At 37.6% G+C, this 22,426-nt stretch overlaps 3 protein-coding genes across 4 annotated transcripts; 2 read left to right on the top strand and 1 right to left on the bottom strand.

The window, feature by feature from the left end:
- Positions 1-4,161: 4,161 nt before the first annotated feature.
- Positions 4,162-8,016, top strand: LOC126794261 (protein CLT2, chloroplastic-like). The gene is made up of 9 exons (XM_050520925.1): positions 4,162-4,512; positions 4,703-4,848; positions 5,047-5,084; positions 5,920-6,035; positions 6,760-6,859; positions 6,942-6,977; positions 7,090-7,140; positions 7,236-7,430; positions 7,992-8,016. The coding sequence occupies exons 1-8, from the start codon at positions 4,253-4,255 to the stop codon at positions 7,428-7,430; spliced, it is 942 nt and encodes a 313-aa protein (XP_050376882.1). The 5' UTR covers positions 4,162-4,252; the 3' UTR covers positions 7,992-8,016.
- Positions 8,017-10,330: 2,314 nt separating this feature from the next.
- Positions 10,331-17,025, top strand: LOC126794107 (protein CLT2, chloroplastic-like). 2 transcript variants are annotated; one of them, XM_050520754.1, is made up of 10 exons: positions 10,337-10,980; positions 11,255-11,400; positions 11,583-11,620; positions 12,327-12,442; positions 13,344-13,443; positions 13,526-13,561; positions 13,671-13,721; positions 14,511-14,634; positions 15,195-15,320; positions 15,426-15,626. In XM_050520754.1, exons 1-10 carry the CDS (start codon positions 10,550-10,552, stop codon positions 15,581-15,583), a joined length of 1,326 nt encoding a protein of 441 aa, XP_050376711.1. In that variant the 5' UTR covers positions 10,337-10,549; the 3' UTR covers positions 15,584-15,626. The 2 variants fall into 2 exon arrangements, with proteins under 2 accessions (XP_050376712.1, XP_050376711.1); XM_050520755.1 differs by lacking the exons at positions 15,195-15,320; positions 15,426-15,626 and adding an exon at positions 16,767-17,025 and having other exon boundaries at positions 10,331-10,980.
- Positions 17,026-17,497: 472 nt separating this feature from the next.
- On the bottom strand, positions 17,498-20,568 carry LOC126796262 (uncharacterized). The gene is made up of 8 exons (XM_050523045.1): positions 20,328-20,568; positions 20,135-20,222; positions 19,862-20,041; positions 19,579-19,758; positions 19,317-19,490; positions 19,064-19,218; positions 18,832-18,964; positions 17,498-17,712 (listed from the first exon to the last, which is right to left on the bottom strand). The coding sequence occupies exons 1-8, from the start codon at positions 20,375-20,377 to the stop codon at positions 17,701-17,703; spliced, it is 972 nt and encodes a 323-aa protein (XP_050379002.1). The 5' UTR covers positions 20,378-20,568; the 3' UTR covers positions 17,498-17,700.
- Between the last annotated feature and the right edge of the window lie 1,858 nt (positions 20,569-22,426).

Genomic DNA, 22,426 nt, shown 5'->3' on the forward strand with positions numbered 1-22,426 from the left:
TTATTTGCACTTCTAAAATAACTAAGTGTACCTTTATTATATATTACACCTCTCAAATAGTTGAGTGTACCTTCAAAGAGAAAATATTATCTTACACTTAGTCATTTCAGAGGTACAAATAAAACTTCCCATATAGAGCCTTCTAAAAAAAATTGAATTTTTCAGCTATTCCAAATCAGCTGGGACCCAGTTTCTTCGAACTAGGACTTTTCCTAGTTACTTTCGGCTTTACCTCTTTACTAGACTCGTACCCGTGCGATGCACGTATTAATAGTAGATATATGCATGACTGTATACAAGAACAATGCTCGTTTTTTTTTGAAAGGGGTTTGGAACCCAGCCTAGCTGGGAGGCTCATTCCCACGCCTGGTTCCATTTATTGAAATAGTAATTAAATTTTGCATCAGGGGGGGACGTATAACTTGAACCCCGTGCTACATAGTCCAAACTACTCAAATCCGAGTAGAGAACATCCTGAATAAGAGCAGGAGTCTCCCCTAACCAACAATCATCAACATAAGACTTACAAGCAAGGTGAGCTAGTCTATCTGCTACACCATTTGCTTCACGGAAAATATGTCTTATTCTGACTGAACGAAAAGCAACAAAGTAATGCTTACAATCATCCAAAATACGACTTACCTCCGAATAATTCTCTACTTCACTCGTAAGGGCCGTAATAAGAATGGCCGAATCACTTTCAATGTCAATGTCATCCCATCCCTGAGAAATTCCCAGGAGAAGACGAGCTCTACACGCCTCCGCTTCCATATTTAGAACCGAGTGCGCATGTACAAAAGGCCTTGCAAGTGCAGCAATTCCCAAGCCATCATGATTTCTAACTACAACCCCTACACCTCCAGAATTACTATCACTGATGAACGGACCATCTATATTCATTTTGAGTCGGCCTCGCAGGGGACACTGCCATTTTGTGCTCGTTTTATAATAGCAGAGATATGTATGACTGTATACAAGTAGTATGAGAGCCCCTTCATTGTCTCCTTTTTAAAAAAAACCATATCCTTTCTCTTTGGTTTTTCTTAGCTTTGTTGAAACAGATCGACATGGAAAGCTCACAAACAAGGTCTCAAAAATCAAGCAAGTATCGCCCTAGGATGAACAATAGCGAATCCGAAGAGAAAATATATATTGACGATGGACTTATCTTTTCTGATGATATTGAGGAGAGAACAAGCAAACTCAATATTCTCAAAAAGAAAGAAGAGGGCGTGACCGGTGTGAAGTCAATTGCACTCCTTTCCGCGGCGGCCGCCGCCGCTGCAATCGATGAGGAATCGCCTTCTCCCAAGGTTGTCTTAACATACATGGACAGCTTTTTCTGCGGCCTCGAGCTTAATGATAATTATTTCCACAACTATAAGCCTCAATATGTTAAGCAAGAACTTGATTCAGATAAACTAGAACCAAAAGAAGACGCTGATGAGTCACAATTTAGAGAAGATGAAAATCAAGTGGTAATCAAGGATGAGAAGAAAGTTCCGGCTGTTGGAACTATATGTGAAGCTGCGATTGAGACTTGATATTGAGAGTAAATGACGAAGTCAGTGATTGAGAGTGCAAGGCGAAGTGAAAGAATAAAGTCGCTAAGTGAATGGAGGCGATGAGTTTTTGATGGAATGAGTTCGGGTATATGGGCTTTTGTAAACCCTAAAACCCCCTTAAAAATATGAGATTTTATAGTTTCGATATGGTTCGGTATACTCAGTATTAGATCTAATGAAACCGACCCATTCCGATTATATGCTTCCAGTATCAGTATCCGTTCGGTATAAATTTTTTACCGATTCATCCTGTCCCGTCGGAATTCGGTACGGAACGAACGGTTTCGGTACCATTTTTTTGGTACCAACTCCCAACCCTACTTGTACCCTTATGGTTTGGTGAAAGCAGGCCCGCAATGAAGGGAAGAGAATTATTTCTTTCATGAAAGATAGGTACTGATCGAGTTCATCGATAAGTGTATTATTCATACATATTCTTGTTTTCAATCTTCTAACGTTTGGTAATATGCCTGAGAATAAATATTTTATGTAATCTTATGTGATAGATCTATGCAATTAAAAGAGAAATCTATCGGTTAATGAACAAGTAATTAATGAGAGAGAAAGCTAGGTAAACAAATATATTGGTAGAACACTAGAACCATGCACACAGGTTTAAGGGAAGAGAACTATTTCTTTCATGAAAGATAGGTGCAGAGTTCATCTAAAAGTGTATATTGCATACATATTCTTGTTTTCAATCTTCTGACATATTACCAGAGAATAAATCTTTTATCTTAATCTTATGTCACAGATCTAATCTGCAATTAAAAGGTATATTGTATTGTTTTCATCACCACCAATTTCTTCTACCATTTACGTATTTAGAGAACAAGTGATGAGAGAGGAATCTAGGGAAATAAATACGTCGATCAAGGCATAATTCTTTGGGAAATCATCATGAATCGGATCGATTCCATTCCAACTTGATTCAATCAGCATGAGTGACCCGCCGGGCCATATGGTGGAAACACACGAAAGTTGGCTAGTCAGCAAAACCACAGGTATCCATCTAGAAATATACTATACTTCTCCAAGTATATATATATATATATATATAGTTGTTGAATCATTGGAGGATATATATAGTTGTTAAATGAGCATTGTAGTTGCTTCTCAGATTGCTATATTCAATGGGATTAGACTCCAAGGCAATGTGCAAAAATTGTGCATTGTTTATTACTAAATCTAGCTATCTCAGTTGTAAAAAAAAAAAAAAAAAATCTATCAACTGTATAATGTGAGTTCTCATACTGCTTACTTAGTGAAAACTCAAGTTCGTAAAACTTCTTGGATCGCCTTACAGCCGTAACCTTGAATTTCTGTGAGATAGCCTCTGTCCACTGCAATTTTGAACCCATTACTTTAGTTCACATTCTCGCAGTGCATGTTCGACTGTTCGAGAGACCTGATCACGAAAGGAATGCGATGGACTGTCGGAAATGGTAAGTCCATTAAATTCTGCACTTATAATTGGGCTTTTGACTTCCCTCAGTACAATCTACGATATGAAAATAGTATGCTAGCTATCCCTAAATTAGGATGTAACAGTTGATCTATTTTTTTTTTGTCTGGAATGCAAGTGTTGATCAATTCATGATCAATAAAAAATGGAATATAGCAAAACTGGCCAGTTACTTTGACAATTGCATAGTGAAACAAATTGTGGAAGTACCTATGCCTCACCTGAATAAGGATATTTGCAGAATGGGAGTCCTGAGTAAATTTGTGCAGATCTATGCAACAGGTTGTGCAATGTTGGAGCTGTTGGTTTGTGCAATGGTATCTCAGTTGCAGCATTATGTGCAGTAAATATGCAATGCTACAATTAATGCTCAATCTGTTCCCCTCTTTCTCCGTTTGCTTGTTTCTTAGGCAAGATGATCTTGTCCTTCTTTTTAACCTTTTCTTTTTTGGTCAATATTTTTTAACCTTAATTCAAGGAGTAGTTGTTGTAATTAGTTTTAGCATTTTATCTGTTAGTCTTTAGGAGTTGTTGAAATAGTTGGCAGACTAGTTTTTTAGTCTTTTGAGTAGTTAGGGTCTCTCTCAAGTCTAAAGTTGTATATGTGCTTTGTAATTCTCTTAGCTCAATTCAAGTGAATCAATCTTCCTCTCAATATCATCTCAGTCTAGATTTCAACAAAGGAGGATGACTTTGTTTGGAGGTCGTCACCCTCGGGTAAGTTTTCTGTCAAGTCTTCTACCTAATTGCAGCTGGAGAATGACGAAAAACATAGCAAGTAGGTTTTGTCCGTAATACAAAACTCTATACTTGTAATTCGTACACTATGATGACCCAAAATGAAACCAAAAATAATACAATACTCGTCGTATTGAATAACATATTAAAAAGAATAACTGTTAGTATATATCTCAACTACAGAACAAACCCGTCAATTCTAGCTAGCACATAATCTAACTTTAATTTTCTCTCGTGTCTTCCAAACAAGCTCGTATGAGTCGAATGTGTAACATGAAAAGACCTAATCAGACCAAAAAATAAAATCAATTTTCAATAGGGTTGGGACTAGACAGTCCATACAATTTGGCATCCACACCATCACTCGTAATAATCAGAGAGACCGATGAGCTCCTCTACGCTGTCGTTTCACAACTTCCTCCTCTCCTCTCCTCCCCACCTCAAAAATGGCGCCACTTCTTTCTCCTCCTCCTCTCCGCCCTCAATGCCACTCCTCCACCGCCCCCGCCCTTCTCTCCTCCGCCTCGCCCCAAACGCACCGTTTCGCCACCGCAAGCCCAATGCCAGACTCCACGCCTCCCTCCCTCCCAACCCTCCCCCTTCCTCCCCGATCATCACAAACGGCGTCGCTTTCTCAGCCCTACTCACCGTCGCCCTCGCCGTCTCCAACCGCGTTCTCTACAAGCTCGCTCTCGTCCCCATGAAGCACCACCCTTTCTTTCTCGCCCAATTCGCAACCTTTGGGTATGTAATCTCTTCGTTTCAATTTGTTAACTTTTGCCTTAAAGTTTTGATCTTTTTGGAATTCTTGGTTTGGTGTGATTGGAATTGTCGTAATGTGATTGCTCCTTGAGTTAATTTGTTAGCTTTTACCGTAAAGTTTTGATCTTTTTGTGAATTCTTGATTGGAATTGTGGGTTTTTGGTTTGATCAGATATGTGGTGATATATTTTTCGATTCTGTATATACGGTACCGTTCTGGGATTGTGACTGATGAAATGCTGAGGCTTCCGAAATCGCGGTTCGTGGCCATTGGAGCCTTAGAGGCACTTGGAGTGGCTTCTGGGATGGCTGCTGCAGGTACCATACTAGTTGCTTTATATCGTTAGTAATTGTGTGGTTCTGTGTTGTTGGTAGTATAATGAGTTCGTATATGAGGTGGAGATAACCTGCTTGAGTTTTGTGTGATGAGAAATGAGCTAATGTAAGTAGGGAGTGTATATGGTTATTGATGGTTTTGGCGTCCTGTTTTTGTGAATTGTACGTGTCTCTGAACAGCCATGCTTCCTGGACCGGCCATACCCATATTGAATCAGGTATATTCTATTATCCTAGCAAGAGTTGCAAATAAATTAAACGAAAGAGCATGTTATATTCCCAACAATTTAAGCTACTTATCTACAAGAACCTGTATTAATGCATCATCAGTACGATGCATGTGTTGTTAAGTAGGCTACTGATGCCGTGTTGGACTTGAACAATGGAAGGCTTGACAATCAGTGGCATTGAAGAATCCTGTTTGTAATAGACTCTAGTATGTTCAGTGGAAACAGATAGTGTAGAAAAATTGATGAAGGAATTGTTTGTGGTGAAGGTGCTTGAATCCCAAAAGGGAGAGGAGGGGGGTTAGCAAGCGGATAGAATATCATGGCCTAGGGTTGAATAAGGATTATCTACGCTGCATTTTGAGGATCAGTTTAATTTTTGGTGAAATAGTAAGAAAAAAGATAAAAATAAGCAAGAAAAGTTTTTGGAAAAGGAAAATCTAAACTCCTTTGTCTTGAAGTTGGATGTGGCTGCCAAATTGATCATCTTGCAACTTCAATTATTTTATAGGTCAAGCCAGGGTGAGTTTGATCTGTTCTTATAGGTTCTATTCAAGTTTGGCCTGAACTCATCTCTAACATGCACAACTAATCTGTTAGACAGAAGAATTCAAATGTAGCAGGGTTATGCAACATTCTTCAGCTAGCCCTGAATATTTGGATAACTACTTTAGTTTAATCTACTATGATAGAAAACCGATATTCTGATTGTGACAGCATCTGTAGAAAAGTATGAAATTTAAAGAGAATGTGTAACATTTGTTTTTATGGCCAAAGTAACAATGGCAAACTTCTCATTTTCTCTTTATGTTTCAATATTGTGCAGACGTTTTTGGTGTGGCAGCTGGGTTTTTCTTATCTTATCTTGGGGAGAACATACAGAATCAATCAGATTATTGGTTGTATCCTCGTAGCTGCAGGTGTAGTGCTAGCTGTTGCTAGGTATCTTCATTCATTCTTTTATAATATAAAGACATGCCACTATTTTACTAAGTATGTACTGGTGTCCGGTCCATTATTGATTAGTTGGTGACACGAGTCTTGAAGGGCACCTCTGGCAGTCACGTGGACCATGTTTATATAATACTCGCAAGACGTGAATGGCTGCATGCTCATGAGTCATATGGTAGATAAGGTCAAAAGATAATGTCAGAAGACAATCACGAAGATGAATGGGGTCGACCATAATAATTTCATGTTATGCATTTAGAGATAAGTAGTGTCGAGTAGAAAGGAGGTCTTCTCAAATGTCTGAGCTCATATTTGGTCTTTTCATTGCTCCAAGTGAAAGAGGCAATCTGTCCATAAAGAAAACAAAATCAAAAGCATGTTTTTTTGTTTTTTGGGATGAAACACAGTCCCTTCTTTGAAGTCTGTCTGCGGTTTATATCTCTATCTGGGACGCGTGTTCTACACCTTCTCCAAATATTTGCTTAAATCTAGGGCAGTTCCATTCTCACACCCAGCGTGTCATCCTGCACAAAGTTTAACAACATGAAAACTCTCTTTTCCGCTTTAAAAAACAGTAAATGCTATTGGTAATGTGTCATGTTCTAGAAAGAGAAACTACATTGTGTTAATCTTCTGTGTCTAGTACCCCTGTAGGTTTCATACTACATGCAGCGAAATGGGTTCCTGATGTCTGTTGTGATTTATATGATTTCAGTGGGAACAATTCTGGCCAGATGCTATCTGGAGTTGAGTCTGTGTGGCCATTACTAATGATTGCTTCAAGTGCTTTTCAAGCTGGTGCATCTATAATCAAGGTTAAAGCAATGAACATTCCCTGTGTGTAGTGCTGCGGTTTATAAGCAAAATTGTCAACCTTGATTATTCTTCTGTGAACAGGAATTTGTCTTTGTTGATGCTGCGGTTCACTTAAAGGTATGACCTTAGATTTCAATTATTTCCTGTAATCAGATGACATTTTTCTAAATTTTTTTCTTGTTGACAAGCTGTTTTGCATAGTTTCTGAACTCAATCTGTTTTCATGCAGGGAAAATCACTTGACATATTTGTTGTCAACTCCTTTGGATCTGGATTTCAGGTAACTATTACTCGGTTGATCAAGTTAAATCCTGCTCTTACTGTCGCAGTTAGAAAAATGAATCTGATGTGACCTATATTCCCTTTGACTTGCAGGCTCTTTTTGTACTCCTATTTCTACCTTTCTTATCAAATATGAGAGGCATACCATTCGCCCAACTTCCTAGATATCTAAAGGATGGTGCTGGTTGCTTTCTGAATATGGGAGCTGCTGCATCAGGCAAGCTTTCTTATCTACTTTCAATTGCTTTCTGTTATTTTGTAAAATACATTGATATTGTAGTTGTCTAGGTGATGAGGACATCATGCCAAACCTTTCAAGGTTTATGAATGAAAGAGATGGAAATTTAGAGCAGCTGATATTTGCCTTTCTCTATGGTTTGATTAATTGCTCTCAGGATATTAATTGGCAGCTTAGAAGTCTGATCCTAGGAGTCTTTTGGCTTTGTGTTATTTCAAGAGTCTACTTGTGTCTTTTTGTTTCTGTTCAGTTTAGGAGTTTAAGTTTTTATTTATTAGGTCTTTATGTTTCTGTTTCTGAATTTCAAGAGTCCTAAAGAGTGCTAAAAGCTAGTTAGTGTCAGTTATAGAACCTAGTATAAATAACTGTAAAAGCCAATGGGCTGAGATATGTTATGTTGAATTAAAATATCAGAGTGTTTTCTGAATTATCCTGTGATAGCATTAAGGTGAGAAGCCTGGGAGAGATTCCCAAATTATTGTGTTTTAGGTGTGAAGCCTAGACTAGGGTGTGAAGCCTGGGTGTGAATCCTAAAGTCAGTGTGTGTTTAACCTACAGTTCTTAGAGCTTGTGATCCAGATTCCTAAGCAGCTACTGTGCTGCGTCACTAGGATATTTGGTGCTATATGATAGGCATACTTTAAATACAATGTATGTTGACTGATCGAAGTATCTGCTCTCATATAAAATCAATAATCTGAAATTACTGATATCATTATAGCTTTTATTAACTGCACTCTTCTACCAGTTTTGCAAAGATAATAGTGAAGTGTGGCATCATATCAGTTGCCACCATCTGTTTTATCTTTAGTCTAATTTCCTCTGACCCTTTGGCATCTTTGAACTCGTGAGATTTTATAATAATTTTACGATTGCATGCAGCACTACCTTGAACTTAAGTCATAAGATTGATAACAGTTTAAAACACCAACCTCCATTTATGTGCAAATGGTAAATTCCTCTTGACAACATGCACAAGCAAACAGACAAAAGCTATATCTGAATGGTTGCCTGATGGAATACCAGTACGGCGGTTTCATACAAATCTGGAGCACCGAGTAACAAAAGGCTCAATTGGATTGATCTCATGAAATATAGGAGTGATTGATTTTTCTCATTTCTGTCGTGATTTTTCTGTTATATATGTGTTTTATGAATGAAGAATGAAGAGCTTCAAAAAGTTTTTCCAATGTTCTTAGTAAATTCATCATCACTTGCTTCAGGTTGTAATGGGGCTCCATTGCTTCCACTGCTTTACATAGCTGGCAATCTGTTGTTCAACATATTCTTGCTAAATGTCGTAAAGACTTCCTCGGCGGTTGTTGCTTCTCTCATTGTGATGTTGTCAGGTTCTCAGATCTCTCTAGCTTTGTGTGTAAAACATCTATATACATATCTGTGTTTGTGTGTGTATGTGTGGCCAACTGTTGCTAATATGGTGCTTTTGTTATTTCTGCAGTGCCGATCTCCATATATGTTCTTTCCCTTCCATTGCCATATCTCCAAGAGGGTGCAACTTTGAGCCCCTTTTTTCTCCTTGGTAGTGCAATTCTTGTCTGGGGTCTTATTTTGTACAGCATACCCCAATCTGCTAAGGATGGTTCTCAAATTAGTTGATGTAATTAATTTGTTATGAATCCAAATCTAGATTACGCTTCACTTTTTTACCTCGTTAAATTTTAGTTTTACCTCCACGAATTTTTCTATTTGTTCTCAATCTTTCACGAGGATATGTTTTACATGTAAAATCCTCTGGATCCTTGCCCAAGTAATCAATAGAAAAATTTAGATTGTCTAGTGAACATGGAGTGAAGATTGAAAATCATTATGGTCACGAAGTGAAGTTTGCCGCTGGATAGGCTTGGCTTGCAAATCTTGATTATGGCAGTAGATCCCTTCTATCAGGTTCCAGAGTATTTCACCTCTGGCGTTCTATTTGGCACAAGGTTCTATACCTCACATTGCTTTCATTATGATGCGCCAAGCATTTGTCTTTCTCTTGCTGCTGCCTCGGCCCCTCAATGATTTCGTTTTTTTTCTTTTCTAGTAAAACCTACTCTATAACGTTTTTGTTCCGTTTTCGGTTTCTATTTGGTTTTCTTAAGCATTCTGTTGCCACATCAGCAAAATCATGAGTCATTGGTCGTTGGTATATTGAACTAGTTCCATTCCACTTTTTTTTTTTCAATTTTGGCATAAAATGTTTGGTAGATTAATGTATATCATCCATTACATCAACTAGGGTTGGTGAACAAGTGGGTTTTGTTTGCTGATTGGAGCTCAATGATTCAAACTCACTCGTGTATTCTAAATTAAACACTGAATATGATGAAACATGACATCTTGTCAACACATCATCACAAAATCTCACTCCTAATTCTCTTAAATAATTCACGCTCATTCATCATTCAAAATTATAATTCGTCATCTTAAGAACACATCAATACCTCAACTAAATTATATTAGAAACAAAAATAGATCGACTCTATGCAAAATGACCAACTCGACCTGATCCCAAATTAGTCCTTATACATTCGGACTTGCTTACTTGTCATATCGGATACAATGGTACATTGAGCCGCACCCCTTTTTTAAATACGAATTATCGAATATAGTGTGGGAAAGCTGATAGACATAATTTCAGAATATAATTGACTGAAAATTGCGTGGTTAGGGAGAACTAGAGGGAGAGTGGAGGGAGAATTTAGGGATCAAGAGAGTGAGAGTGGAGGAGAATGTGACAAGAAAAAAGTAGTCTAGTTGAGAGCGTTTTGTGAAAACGGTTAAAGAACGAAGAAACGCTGAAAAACGTAGTAGAGGCCTAGACTAGATTAGACTAGAGAGGGGACCAGGGGTTCCTTTTCCCAACACTATTCGTTGGCGGGACCCTTTCCCTCTGACATTTGTTTTTCTCTCCTGGTTGTCCTCTTCCCCCACCCTCCCTGCGTTTTTTTTTCCTCTCATTATTTTTGGGTCCGGTGGCTTTTCCTTCTCTTATGAAGTCAGCACAACCAAAAACCAAACATGACTACTTCTGCTACTTGCCATGTTTGACTCCTCAAATGCCGCGATCTAGTTTAACTTACTTATTCCAATCTCCCCCTGCTCAAATTTTCGAAGAGCAGTAAGATGGGAGGAGGAACATAACTGCCGAGTTCACTTTGTCTTCATGATTAAAATGGCTTCCTCATCTACGGCGTCGTTTCGCAACTCCCTCCTGTCCTCCTCCCTCTCCTTTCCTTCTTCTTCGGACACCAAAAATGGCGCCTTTACTTTATCTTACTCTACATCAAACCCGCCTCTGCTCCTGCTGAAAAGCTCGGATCATGATTATCGGCTATGTCGAAACGCACCGTTTTGGGTCGTTTCGGATTGCAAACCGAGAAGCTGGATCACAGCCAGGAGGGATGTCAGGCTGCAGGCATCGGTGGTGAAAACGACCTCCGCCGAGGTCTCTAATTCGTCGACAACAAAACGACGAGTCGTTTTGAGCTCGTTACTGACCGTTGCCCTCGCCGTCGGCAACAAGGTTCTTTACAAGCTCGCCCTCGTCCCCATGAAACACCACCCCTTCTTCTTCGCCCAATTCACCACCTTCGGGTAACTTTCATTTCTCAAATTTTTACTGTGATTGTAGCAAACCCTTGTGGTAATTTAATTTCCCATTTGAATTTTACTACTAAAAGTTTGAATCTTTGTGTAATGTTAATGTAGCTCAGCTATGTGATTATATACTTCTCAACACTTTTCATTTTTTTTTTAATTTTTACTACTCAATTGTAAAACACGCGTGTGGCAATTTAATTCCCTGTTAAGAGTTTTTTTTTATGTTTTACTTCTGAAGTTTGAATTTTTTTTGTGTAATGTGGCTCAGATATGTGATTATATACTTTTCAATATTGTACCTGCGGTATCGTTCTGGGATGGTGACTGATGAAATGATTGCCCTTCCCAAAGCTCCCTTTGTGGCCATTGGTGCATTGGATGCCCTCGGAGTCGCCGCGGGGATGGCGGCCGTAGGTACTATATACTCTGCACTTTTGCGTTGATCCCGGTTTGAAATTCATGTCTGTAATGTATTATTCATAGATAAATGAGCGAGTTTGTTAAATGAACTAATCAAGTAAGAAGTGTACCTATTTTTTATTTTTTATTGATGATTTTGGTGTTTTGTTCTTGTGAATTGTATGTATTCTCAACAGCCATGCTTCCGGGACCGGCCATACCCTTATTGAGTCAGGTATTCTTTAATATCCTAAAACAAATTAACAAACCAATACAAGCATGCCTGAGTAGGTTGTTTAGAACCTACATAAGTCATCCCCAACTACTGGGATGTTGTTTTTAAGAACCTCAGTTAACTTCTTAAGGATGTATGTAGTCAGTATCATGCATAGGTCGTTAGAGTAGATTTTTGTACTCAACTACTCATGCCATATTGGAGCGCATTAATGGGAGGCTTTAGTCATTAATCATTATATAAAAGGTAATCTATAAGCTGATTGGATTGCCCACCAACTTAGCTTTAATTTATAGCTTATTCCAGGCTGAGGTCAGTCCAGTAGCATAGGATCCAGACAGGTTTGGGCTGAACTTCTGATAGGCACAAATAGGAGTAACTACACATCTGAGCATTTGAGCATTTCTTTTCCTTAATCTGTTGTATGGGCAGAAAACTTTAAATTTAGCAGCTTACAGAACATTGCTCTGGCATCCCTGAATGTACAGATACAATTTCGTTAATAACAATATACTGTAACAGAAATAAGATATGACCTGATTTTGGTTGAAACAAGTGAACGAAATTCATATAGCATGATATCTGTCCTTCTCAAGAGTGAAAGCATAATTGTAGCTGTTTATTATATAAAGTGAGACTTCATTTTGTTCCAGTAACATGCAAACTTTGCGTCCTCAGCTTTCCTTTGTGTCGCGTTATCTTGCAGACAATGTTAGTGTGGCAGTTGGGTTTTTCTTCTTTTATCTTGGGAAAAAGATACAGATTCAATCAGATTGTTGGCTGCATCCTTGTCGCTGTAGGTGTAGTGTTAGCTGTTGCAAGGTATATTAATCCATGCTTCTACAATTCAAAGATGCTATTTATTTACATGTAATGTGGTCTGATTGCTTGATCATTTGATTTGTGACACAAATCTTTGGATGGCTCAACCAGCAGTCACATGGACATGCTTCTCATTGTATAGAAGTAGTACTGGAAAATTGTTACTATCTTGTCACTGGTCTGCACTCATGTATCAAGTGGCAAATAACTCTAAAGAAATTATCAGACACATAGTCAATTGGTAGATTATCACTCTTGTTTCTATTGCACATGCCTTTGTTCATTTCGCTAAGATTTCGTTTCGATCTAGGGCAGTGTTCTAGTCGCACTTCAAGTGTGTCATCCTGCACCTTTGTGAGTAATCTCAAAGAAATTAAGGGTGTGATTTAGAGCCAAGGATGAGAAAATTGACCTTCAATGCAGTGTCAGTGGATGTCTCCTTCTGTGTCATGTTATGTTGGAATTGCTACAAGAATCCCATCTTCTTTTGGAGTCAATTTGTTAGTCAAAAATATATTTATTGAATGGGAACTTAACAATGTCTATTGGTGCATAATTCTCTTAGCCCTCATATTGAATAGTGATTCTTTGTGATCACTGTAAAGGTTCTTCCTGTTATTTGATTCTCTCTCGTTGCTGCTAAAGTGTGTCACTTGTCCTTCATCATTCTTAAGCTAATTTGTGTATTATTTTTTAACTGCCAACAACATGAATATATATATATATGTGTGTGTGTGTGTGTGTGTATTTTTTTTCTTTCATATTAGAAGGTGGATGTTAGTAAACCATGATTTTGTAGTGTAAGTAAATCTCCATATTGTTTTTTTTTTTCGAAAGGAGTGAATCTCCATATTGTTAAACTTGAGGGTCTGATGCTTATTTGTGATTTATGTGATTGCAGTGGGTCTGATTCTGGCCGGATGCTGTCTGGAGTTAAGCCTGTGTGGCCGATACTACTAATTGCTTCAAGTGCTTTTCAAGCTGGTGCATTTATCATCAAGGTTACAGAAATGAATATTATAAGTTCCCTGGCACACTTCATAAGGACAATATTTAATCTTGTGATCTTTTGGTTTTAAATAGGAATTTATCTTTGTTGATGCCCCTGTCCACCTTAAGGTAAGGCCTTGTCTTTTGTTTATTTGTAAGTGATTTGCTGGCATTAGAATTCTTTCCTTTTTGGCAATCTAATTTTGTGTGCTTCGTCATAAATCTATTTTTCATGCAGGGAAAATCACTCGACATATTGGTTGTCAATTCTTTTGGATCTGCATATCAGGTGACTGTGTCTTTACTTTGTTTTACTTTAACATGTGCTGATTTCTTCTTCATAATGTCTTTGATGCACCTCAATATTGTTGTCCAATTGGGTAGACCATCAATAAAGGGTAAGAACTACAAAAGTTTCTCCAAACAATGAAGCCAGCCTGTGGCATTGATTTCTTTTAATTTTCTGGTCCTAGTCTCAAGTGTCTGCCTGAAGGAATCTGTTGATTTTATGTTTGCCTGTTTGCATGATTGAAATGTAGAGTATGGAACAAACTAAGATATGGACAAGGTACCGATTGGAATCTATTTAAGTAAGCTTTTGAAAGGAAAAAAAATTATATGTGTCTTGTAATATATCTGGGAGAGTATTCCCAACTGTTACGTTAACCTGTCATAAATGTTTTCTACATGTTTAGTTATTTGGAGTCACGGTCCTTTCATTACTAGATATGATTGTGTCCCAAGTTTCCGACAATAAAAGTTTACTCAATGTGCTTTTAAGCATCCCTTTCATAATGGTGAGAAAAGATAATCGTAAGACAATTAGGAGCTCCTATACTTTTGGAGCCTTTAGGTGAGCTTACATCAGAGATTCATACAGTACCACAAGTTGGATCATGAATCTTCGATATTTTGTTTCTAGTATACTATTGACATTACCACAAATTAGGTTATTCCTATTAGGAGAATAAAGTCTCTGAGGAAATTATTTTGTTCCGGTCAATCAAGCTATTGCTATTTTTTTTTTCAGTTGGAATGATAAATCTTGTTTGTAACCTTTATTTCTTTTGACTTGTAGGCTCTTTTTGTACTTCTGTTTCTACCTTTCTTATCAAATATGAGAGGCATACCATTTGCCCAACTTCCTGCATATCTAAAAGACGGTGCTGGTTGCTTTTTAAACATTGGAGCTGGTGCATCAGGCAAGCAGTTATATCTATTTTCATTTTCTTTCTGTTTATCTTCAATTCTATTCTATTCAATTTTTGTTTTTTGTTTTTTGTTTTTTTTGTGTTGTTCCTATTTGGATCCTCATCCCTCTGCTAGGTAAATAGAATAGTTTCTATTCTTTTTAAGATTCTGGTATTACAAGAAACTGAAAGAGATATTCTGCACTAAAATTAGGTTGGTGAAGTTACATCTGAGTGGTGAATATCATCAATTTGAGAAATATGTATATGTCAACAGAGGACCTATATCTTACTGGGTGCAGGTGGCTAGCTAGGAAATAATGACGGGCAATTATCATATTCTTAGGAGAATAGGAGATCAAAAGCTTCACTAGTTTGTCATGTAGTTCAGTCATTTTAATTGATTTCTCTTATGTTGCTTTCGTTCAATATTTTAAGCGAGTCACTGTTGTGGTAGTTCTCATGATGCCTGGAGCATGAAGAGCAATCACGTTTTAATGAATCAAGAGTTGAAAACTTCATGAAATTTTTCCAGAAGTTCATGACAATTCAATTGATCACTTTTGTTTTAGGTTGTAATGGAGCTCCATTGCTCCCCCTGCTTTACGTAGCTACCAATCTGTTGTTCAATATATCCTTGATGAATGTGGTAAAGATTTCATCGGCAGTTGTTTCTTCTCTCGTTGTGATGTTTTCAGGTTCTTACCAATCTCTCTTGCTTGGATTGCTATATAAAATGACACGCATTGAGTCTATATTTTTGCACAAACTTTTGCTGATAGTGTTTCTGTTTGTTTTTTCAGTGCCAATTTCGATTTACGTTCTTTCCCTTCCATTGCCATATCTTGAAGTGGGTGCAACTTTGAGCCCCTTTTTCCTGTTTGGTAGTGCGATTCTTGTCTTGGGTCTTATTTTATACAGCATACCCCAGCCTGCCAAGGGTTGCTCTAAGATTAATTGAAATAATTTTTGTTAGAGATGTTACATGACCATAATTTGTTAAAGCTCCATAGAGAGTCTGATCAAGTTTTCTAAGGCCGAGTTTAGAATTGCAGTCAGAATAAGTCAATAGTGAAAAGCTCCATAGAGAGACTGATCAAGTTTTAGTAAATCGTGTATTTAAAATTTATGTGATTTGAAAAATAAAATTAAAAGGAAAACAGATGAGCAGAGTTGTGATTGTGTTTGGTAAAGAAGTGTATATGCTGAAATTAAATGGGTGCTTCTCCATGGAACCCCATTTAGATAATCTCCAAGTTAACAAAATTGAATTATCAAGCCTAGCCGATAAACAAACTATGGGAGTTGTGCATTTCTGTTAGAAACTACGTACGGTCCATCAGATTACCAATTTGCAGAAGGTGATCGATGGAGCTGCACATCCAAACTTCAAGGCCTGTTTAGAAAGTTCTCTTCAAATTTCTAATCCTGACTATAATTTCGTGGTTTTTCTTTGTACTTGTTTTCTTTTTCATCCAAAAAAAAAAACAATCCTGATTGTGTAAATTTGTATTACCTAGTACTTCTGAAAAGCTTATGAATCATATTCCTGAAAATATTAATCATATTTCATTTGATGGAAAGGTTATGCCGCCACGGTAGATTTGTTGTGCAAGGCAAAATGCAACCTTATATTTAAATAGCCTCCTCGGCTTGCCTCCTTTCATAGGCTTCCTTCTTCTCCTCCACATCTGCCCGCTTCACCCATTTATCCCTTTTGCCTTCCAAACCCTGTAGTAGATATATAGAAGGGTTGTATCTTATGCGGTTGCAGTTGGCTAGAAAATATTGATGGGAGCAAATTGGGGCAATGTACAACTCTTGGAGGATAAAAAGCCCTACAACAAATATGAGCAACAACCACAACCCATATAGTCACACTTACGTGGGGTTTTTTGTGCTTGCAACACCCCTATCAGGCATTAGTTGTGTGGTTGTTGCTTATATTTGTACTAGTGAGCTCTAGTAGCTTTACTAACTTGTCATGTAGAATAACCTGGTCTCTTTTACGTAGCTTTATTTCAAAAAAAAAATAGTCATTTACCACAGCAATTCTCAAGACTCTTTTCAGCATAAAAGATCAACCCATTCATGAATCTCCAAAAGTTCAAAGCCAAACTAAGTGTTCACTTTTTTAGTTTCAGGTTGTAATGGAGCTCCATTGCTCCCTCTACTCAACATAGCTACCAATGTGTTGTCCAATATATCGGTTGTTACTTCTCTCGTTTTGATGTTGTCAGGTTCACTCCGATCTCTCTTGATTGGTCTGCTATGTTAACAAGCATGCATTGAATCTATATTTTTGCACAAACTTTTGCTAATATAATGTTTCTGCTAGCAATTTCGATACAAGGAAAGAACTTTTCATTGATGTATCTTGAAGCAGGTGCAAGTTTGAGTCGTCTTTGGTTGTGTGGCTCGTCTTGGGTCTTATGTTATACAGCATGCCCCAGCCTGCCAAGGATTGCTCTAACATTAATCAGATTTAGTTTTATTAGAATCCAAATCATGTCTTCATTTTTCTCTTAAACCTACTAATATCGCAGAAATAATCGATTGTGAAAAGCTCTGGGGTGAAAATGAAATCCATGGTGAGAATACCATTTGGAAATGCCTTGTGTACTTTACGTTGTGAAAAGGAGCAAAAAGACGAGGAACGTTGCAGAGACAAGATCCAGAAGGTCATTGATGGAACTTGTGTAAACACTATCTAACAGGGCAAAGTTCTCGATGTTCGTTCTCGATTTTCTACGTCTTCCTTTTCATTTATCATTTTGATAATAATCAATATAGTTTGCCCGGAAAATAAAAATCAAATACTGGCGATGAATCATGGTAAAGGCACATGCATTGGGGACAATCGAATGGTTACAAATCTGTTCACTAAGAGGTCAAAAAAAGGACTTCAAAAATATTGCATATTGAATTTAAATTAATTCTTCAAAAACTTTATGTTGATACTTGATACCCATATCGCACGATTACAACAAAACTGACTAATCACCAAATGGATGCTCGTTTGCGTCTAAACCAAAGCAAATGGAGTTGTGAAGCTGCATAACAGCATAAGTCTGTCCTTCAATGTCTCATCTGCAAATGAGCCAAATTGGTCAATGCATTCACAGTAATGGTCAGCAAGGACAATGAACTAAACAAAATATGGAACTACTCGAGCTGAAAATGGACCTCCCATCAACTTCCATAATTGGAAAGTACTCAAAGACTAGCACCAGTTTTGAACCATAACTGCCTTCATATGCAAGGAAAATAAATAACTACTATAGTGTGGTTCCTCACTTGGGTTGGTGTGTAATCATGTCTAAAAGAGTCTAAAACGTATTCTATAGCATATGTCTCATAGGCTCCCATTCTTCTGACATGAACTAGTCTAAAACATATTTTTACTTACATTATAATAATGGTAAACCAGATCAAAGATCTTTTGTCAGGTCTGGGATGATTATCTACATACATTAAATCTCAACTGCGGGGAGGCCAGAGACCCTTAAACAGCAGAGAAGCAAGAACCATAAGTCATCCGCACTAATCCCCCGTTGGGATTGTCTACATATGTAGCCATTAAGGACGAAAACAAAATTTAATCATTAGTAACACAAGTTACAGAGCAGAGCCTCTGCCACAAACCCCTCCAAACATATCAAAATGGAAGGCATGAAGGGTAGAAGCTGGGACAGAAATCAAAGAATCCCCCAAGAAAGGAACACCAGACATGGAGTGGCCTAAAGATGTTAGTGTGCAACAAAATTCACCTCACACCATACATGATTAAACAGGACCGAAGGACAATGACTAGTAAGATGCAGATATCTGCTACAAGATGCTTGATTCAACTAAAGGGGCAATAAGGTTACAGAAGATTTCTATTGGTTGCTTTTACTCTAGTTGACATGGCGCAACAAGGATTCAACTAAGGGTCAGAAACCGAAACTATGTCAAAGGACCTGCTTTCTCTATTCCTAATAGGCAATGTATTTCATGCTCGATTCATCTTTAATTAACTATACTATAAAATCTTATATGTAGTACCTCCACCCACTTGCTTAAAAATAAGTAGATCAGCACTAATTCCAAACACTAATGTGGGATAATAGTGCCAAGTGAAAGAAAGAGCTTCATCGATAAATTTAATTGTGGAACCAAGTATGCATTTTATATATTAGATTTGATAGTTTATATAAGACGGTATACCTTGCGCTTCTTATGGCCCCTCATTCCACTTCTTCCACCTCTATCACTATTGAAACTTGACATCTCATCATTCCCCTCTTCCAATGGTAGGTTTTTAACTTCTTCAAAGAAATTTTCGGTCAAACCAAGCAACCTAATAGAAAGAAATTGACAAAAGTCAGTCATCGATATTTTTTACAGACCAATACCTATGGCATGATTAAAAGAGAATCAATAACTAAACAGTGCCTACCCATTTCTTGACTTTAATAAGTGTTTTGTCTTCTTTTTCTCCGCCTTTGTAATAGGAGCACGAACAAAACTTTCCTCTTCCTGCCGTTCACGCTCATCCCATTTTGCCTTAAATCTTTGCATTTCTGTACTTTCAGCTCCAATACTATCCACAATCTGTAATTTGACATCAAGAAAGAAACGAGATAAAACACAACAGTAGTATAGATTTCAGGCCAGATAACCCCTTCGAAATCTAGGTGAAAACAACAAACCTCTTCAGGTCTCCCTTCAAAATCATCAACCATGTCCTTCAGGTAACGATTATGCTTAGACTGTCGTAGACTGTTCTCCTCCTTTCTGAGTGCATTTCTTTCAAATCTTGACGACTTACTATCTTTCTCCATTGAAGTTGGGTTAATATTGGGTGGTCTGTACTTGCCACTACCCTACAATATATGAACAGATACAAACATTATGAACGGTTCACTAGGTAGCAAAGTTTGATGACAGATATTGTAGTGATATGCACTTCACCTCAGAAGTCGTGTCTATTTTGCTAGTAATCATATGAGGATTCGGGCGATAACTCAGCGGATCTTCTGTTTTATTCGATTGTGATTGCCTCTCATTTGGTTGTATATTCTCCGCTGTACTCGCAGTAACCTTAGTCAGCTTCTCAATTTGGTACTGCATCTTTTTGTCAATAGGCCGAATCTGTTGCACACAAAAAGGTAATACATGAATAATGACTGATCAAACATATTAACAAAATTACAGAGTGGGGGGAATCCAAAGACAAATCCCTAAAGATACAGACCTTTTCCAAAAACAACCTCGTCTCGACAAGGCTCTGGACAACAGGATGCCCACTGATTGAGAGTCCTTCAGCCTTGCGAAGTAAGTAATAGACAAGTGACAGGCAATAGTGCAGAAGCAGCATGTTCTTGGCTTCAAGATAGTGAAACCCTTGGGATGTCGGATACTGATTTTCTTTCACCTAGTAAAGCAGAGAACAGACATTTCATACATACCACCATGCCAGTTGTGGGAGAATTTATTTACGTGAAGAACAAACATGGACAACACACACCTTGGCAATCAAAGCCCTCACTTTGGAATCAACGACATCCAATCCTTGCTTCATCTCCTTCAACAGGGCCACAAGCTGCGGCGCTTCTCTGAAAAACACAAGCAGTAAAAAAAATGAAACATGACCATACACTCAAAACATGTCTGCCAAAGCCCAACTATCATAATCCAACCTCCACGGAAATTAGACTCACTTGTTTATTATATCTTCCTGGACTCCATTTGGATATGAAGCATCCTCCATAGCTTGGGTGCTTCAGTTTTCTACGCAATGCGCCAAACTGAGCAGAAGAGGAGTCGCCGAGGGAGAGGGAGAGAAAGCAGCTGCCGCCGTGAGCAGAGGAGGAGTCGCCGTGAAAGAAAGAAAGAGGTGCAGAGGCTGGAAACGCGAGACGGCGATAAAAGAAAAGAGTCTGCGTCTCTTTTAGGTTTAGGTTTTTAGGTTTTTTTTTTCTTAAAGGGGTCTTAGAGTGGTATTTAGACCTAATTTTTTATAACTTTAAAAGTCCGGTTTTACCCTTGATTAATAAAATTTTAATATAATAAAGATTAAAGAGTCGGGAGTTTACATCAATTATTTCTTTTCTAGGGTTTGTTCATCTATAGATTTTAAGAAATTAAAGTAGGAAATTAAAGAAAATAGAAAGGAATTGAATTTAGACAAGTATGATATTCTTGAATGATAGATTATACAAAAGATGTTGTTTTAAATAGTTGTTCATCTATAATTCTATATAAGCCTACCTAATTACAATATTAGGATTAAACCGTATCCGAATAGTAAAACCTAACATTAACAAATAGTCCACAATATATGTAGTCCAAAGTAATAATAGGTCATTGTAGAAGAATCGTTACAGTCATCCCCTTGGGGTGTGAATCTATGACTAATTAAGCGTACGCCTATGAAAAGCTTGAGAAAGAATCGATAAGAGATAGCAATCATAGCATTCGTAAGCATTCTTGTATACAACAAAACACATATAAGGACTACTGTGACTGTGAGTGTGTAGTATTGCCCAACATACGATAACCAAAACTTTTAATACTATTAGGATTTGAAATGTTGAATTGCTTTGCGGTTCTTGATTCCTGATTCAAGTAGCAACACAAATCAAGTAAATAGATGATGGCACAGTTGATACATCTTATTCCATGCATTATCATAGTATCATATAGCTTGTAATCCTTGTATGTATTCCTAACTCAATCACTTCCCTTCGTAATTTCTTTTAGTGAAACGGTTTATATCATGCCCATTATATTCTATTAAGAGGATTGACTGCATATGTAGGTTCATATGAACAAACCCTATAAAAGAAATAATTGTTGCAAATAATTAGTCCATATTTCTTATATTTAATTAATTAATTCTATAAATAAGGGGTAAGATTGGACTTCTACAATTACAAAAAGTTAAGAGGTCTAAATACCACTTTTAGAGGTATGAATAGAAGTTCCATTTTTTTAAAACATGTATTTTTTTATTGTAAAATTTCTGACGTGGTGTGTCCGGGGTGACGCGCGTCAGTCAACGTGTCAAAAAGTCAATATTTCCAAATACGTCATCTGCTGTGTCTGATACGTCAAATTGGTGTGTCGTGTCGGGACGAGTTGGATACTGCGACTCTTCGAGTTTTGGCGTGTCCATGCAATAGAGTCATCCAATGTTGCAAGGAATCCTTATTATCTATCCTCATACAATCGTGCTTTAAATATTTTGGGTTATACTCCCTCATGGTACAATGCATTGAGGACCACACTTCTTGATAATGAGAAACTCCACATTGAGAGGGTTCTACAACCCGTTAAGAAGACATGGAAGGAGACCGGCGTGAGCTTGTGTTATGATAGATGGATTGATGATCAACGGAGGTCATTGCTCAATATGATGGTTGAGTCCAATAATGGATCTGTTATGTCGAAGCCAATTTAAAGACAATAATGAAGTTAGTAGATTGCTTGTGGACTCCATCAATGAGATAGGTTTCGATCATGTGGTTCAAGTGATGACTGATAATGTCTTTGTGTGCGCTGTTGTCGGTGCAATAGTTAAGACTACACATCCACACAATTTTTGGACACCATGTGTGGTTCATACTCTCAATCTTGTTTTGAAGAATATATTAAAAACAAACACATATTTCAGGTGAGACTCTAGAGAGACAGAGTTGAGATGACATATGAAAAGTGTTGTCAATGATGTATGGTATGCTAAAATGTGCCTTCAAGTTGCTAACGATTGCCGAGACAACATTTGCCTCTCATTTTGTGATTCTTAAGGTTTAAGAAA

The sequence above is a fragment of the Argentina anserina genome, chromosome 5 (assembly GCF_933775445.1).
Source record: "Argentina anserina chromosome 5, drPotAnse1.1, whole genome shotgun sequence".
NCBI classification, from domain to species: domain Eukaryota; kingdom Viridiplantae; phylum Streptophyta; class Magnoliopsida; order Rosales; family Rosaceae; genus Argentina; species Argentina anserina.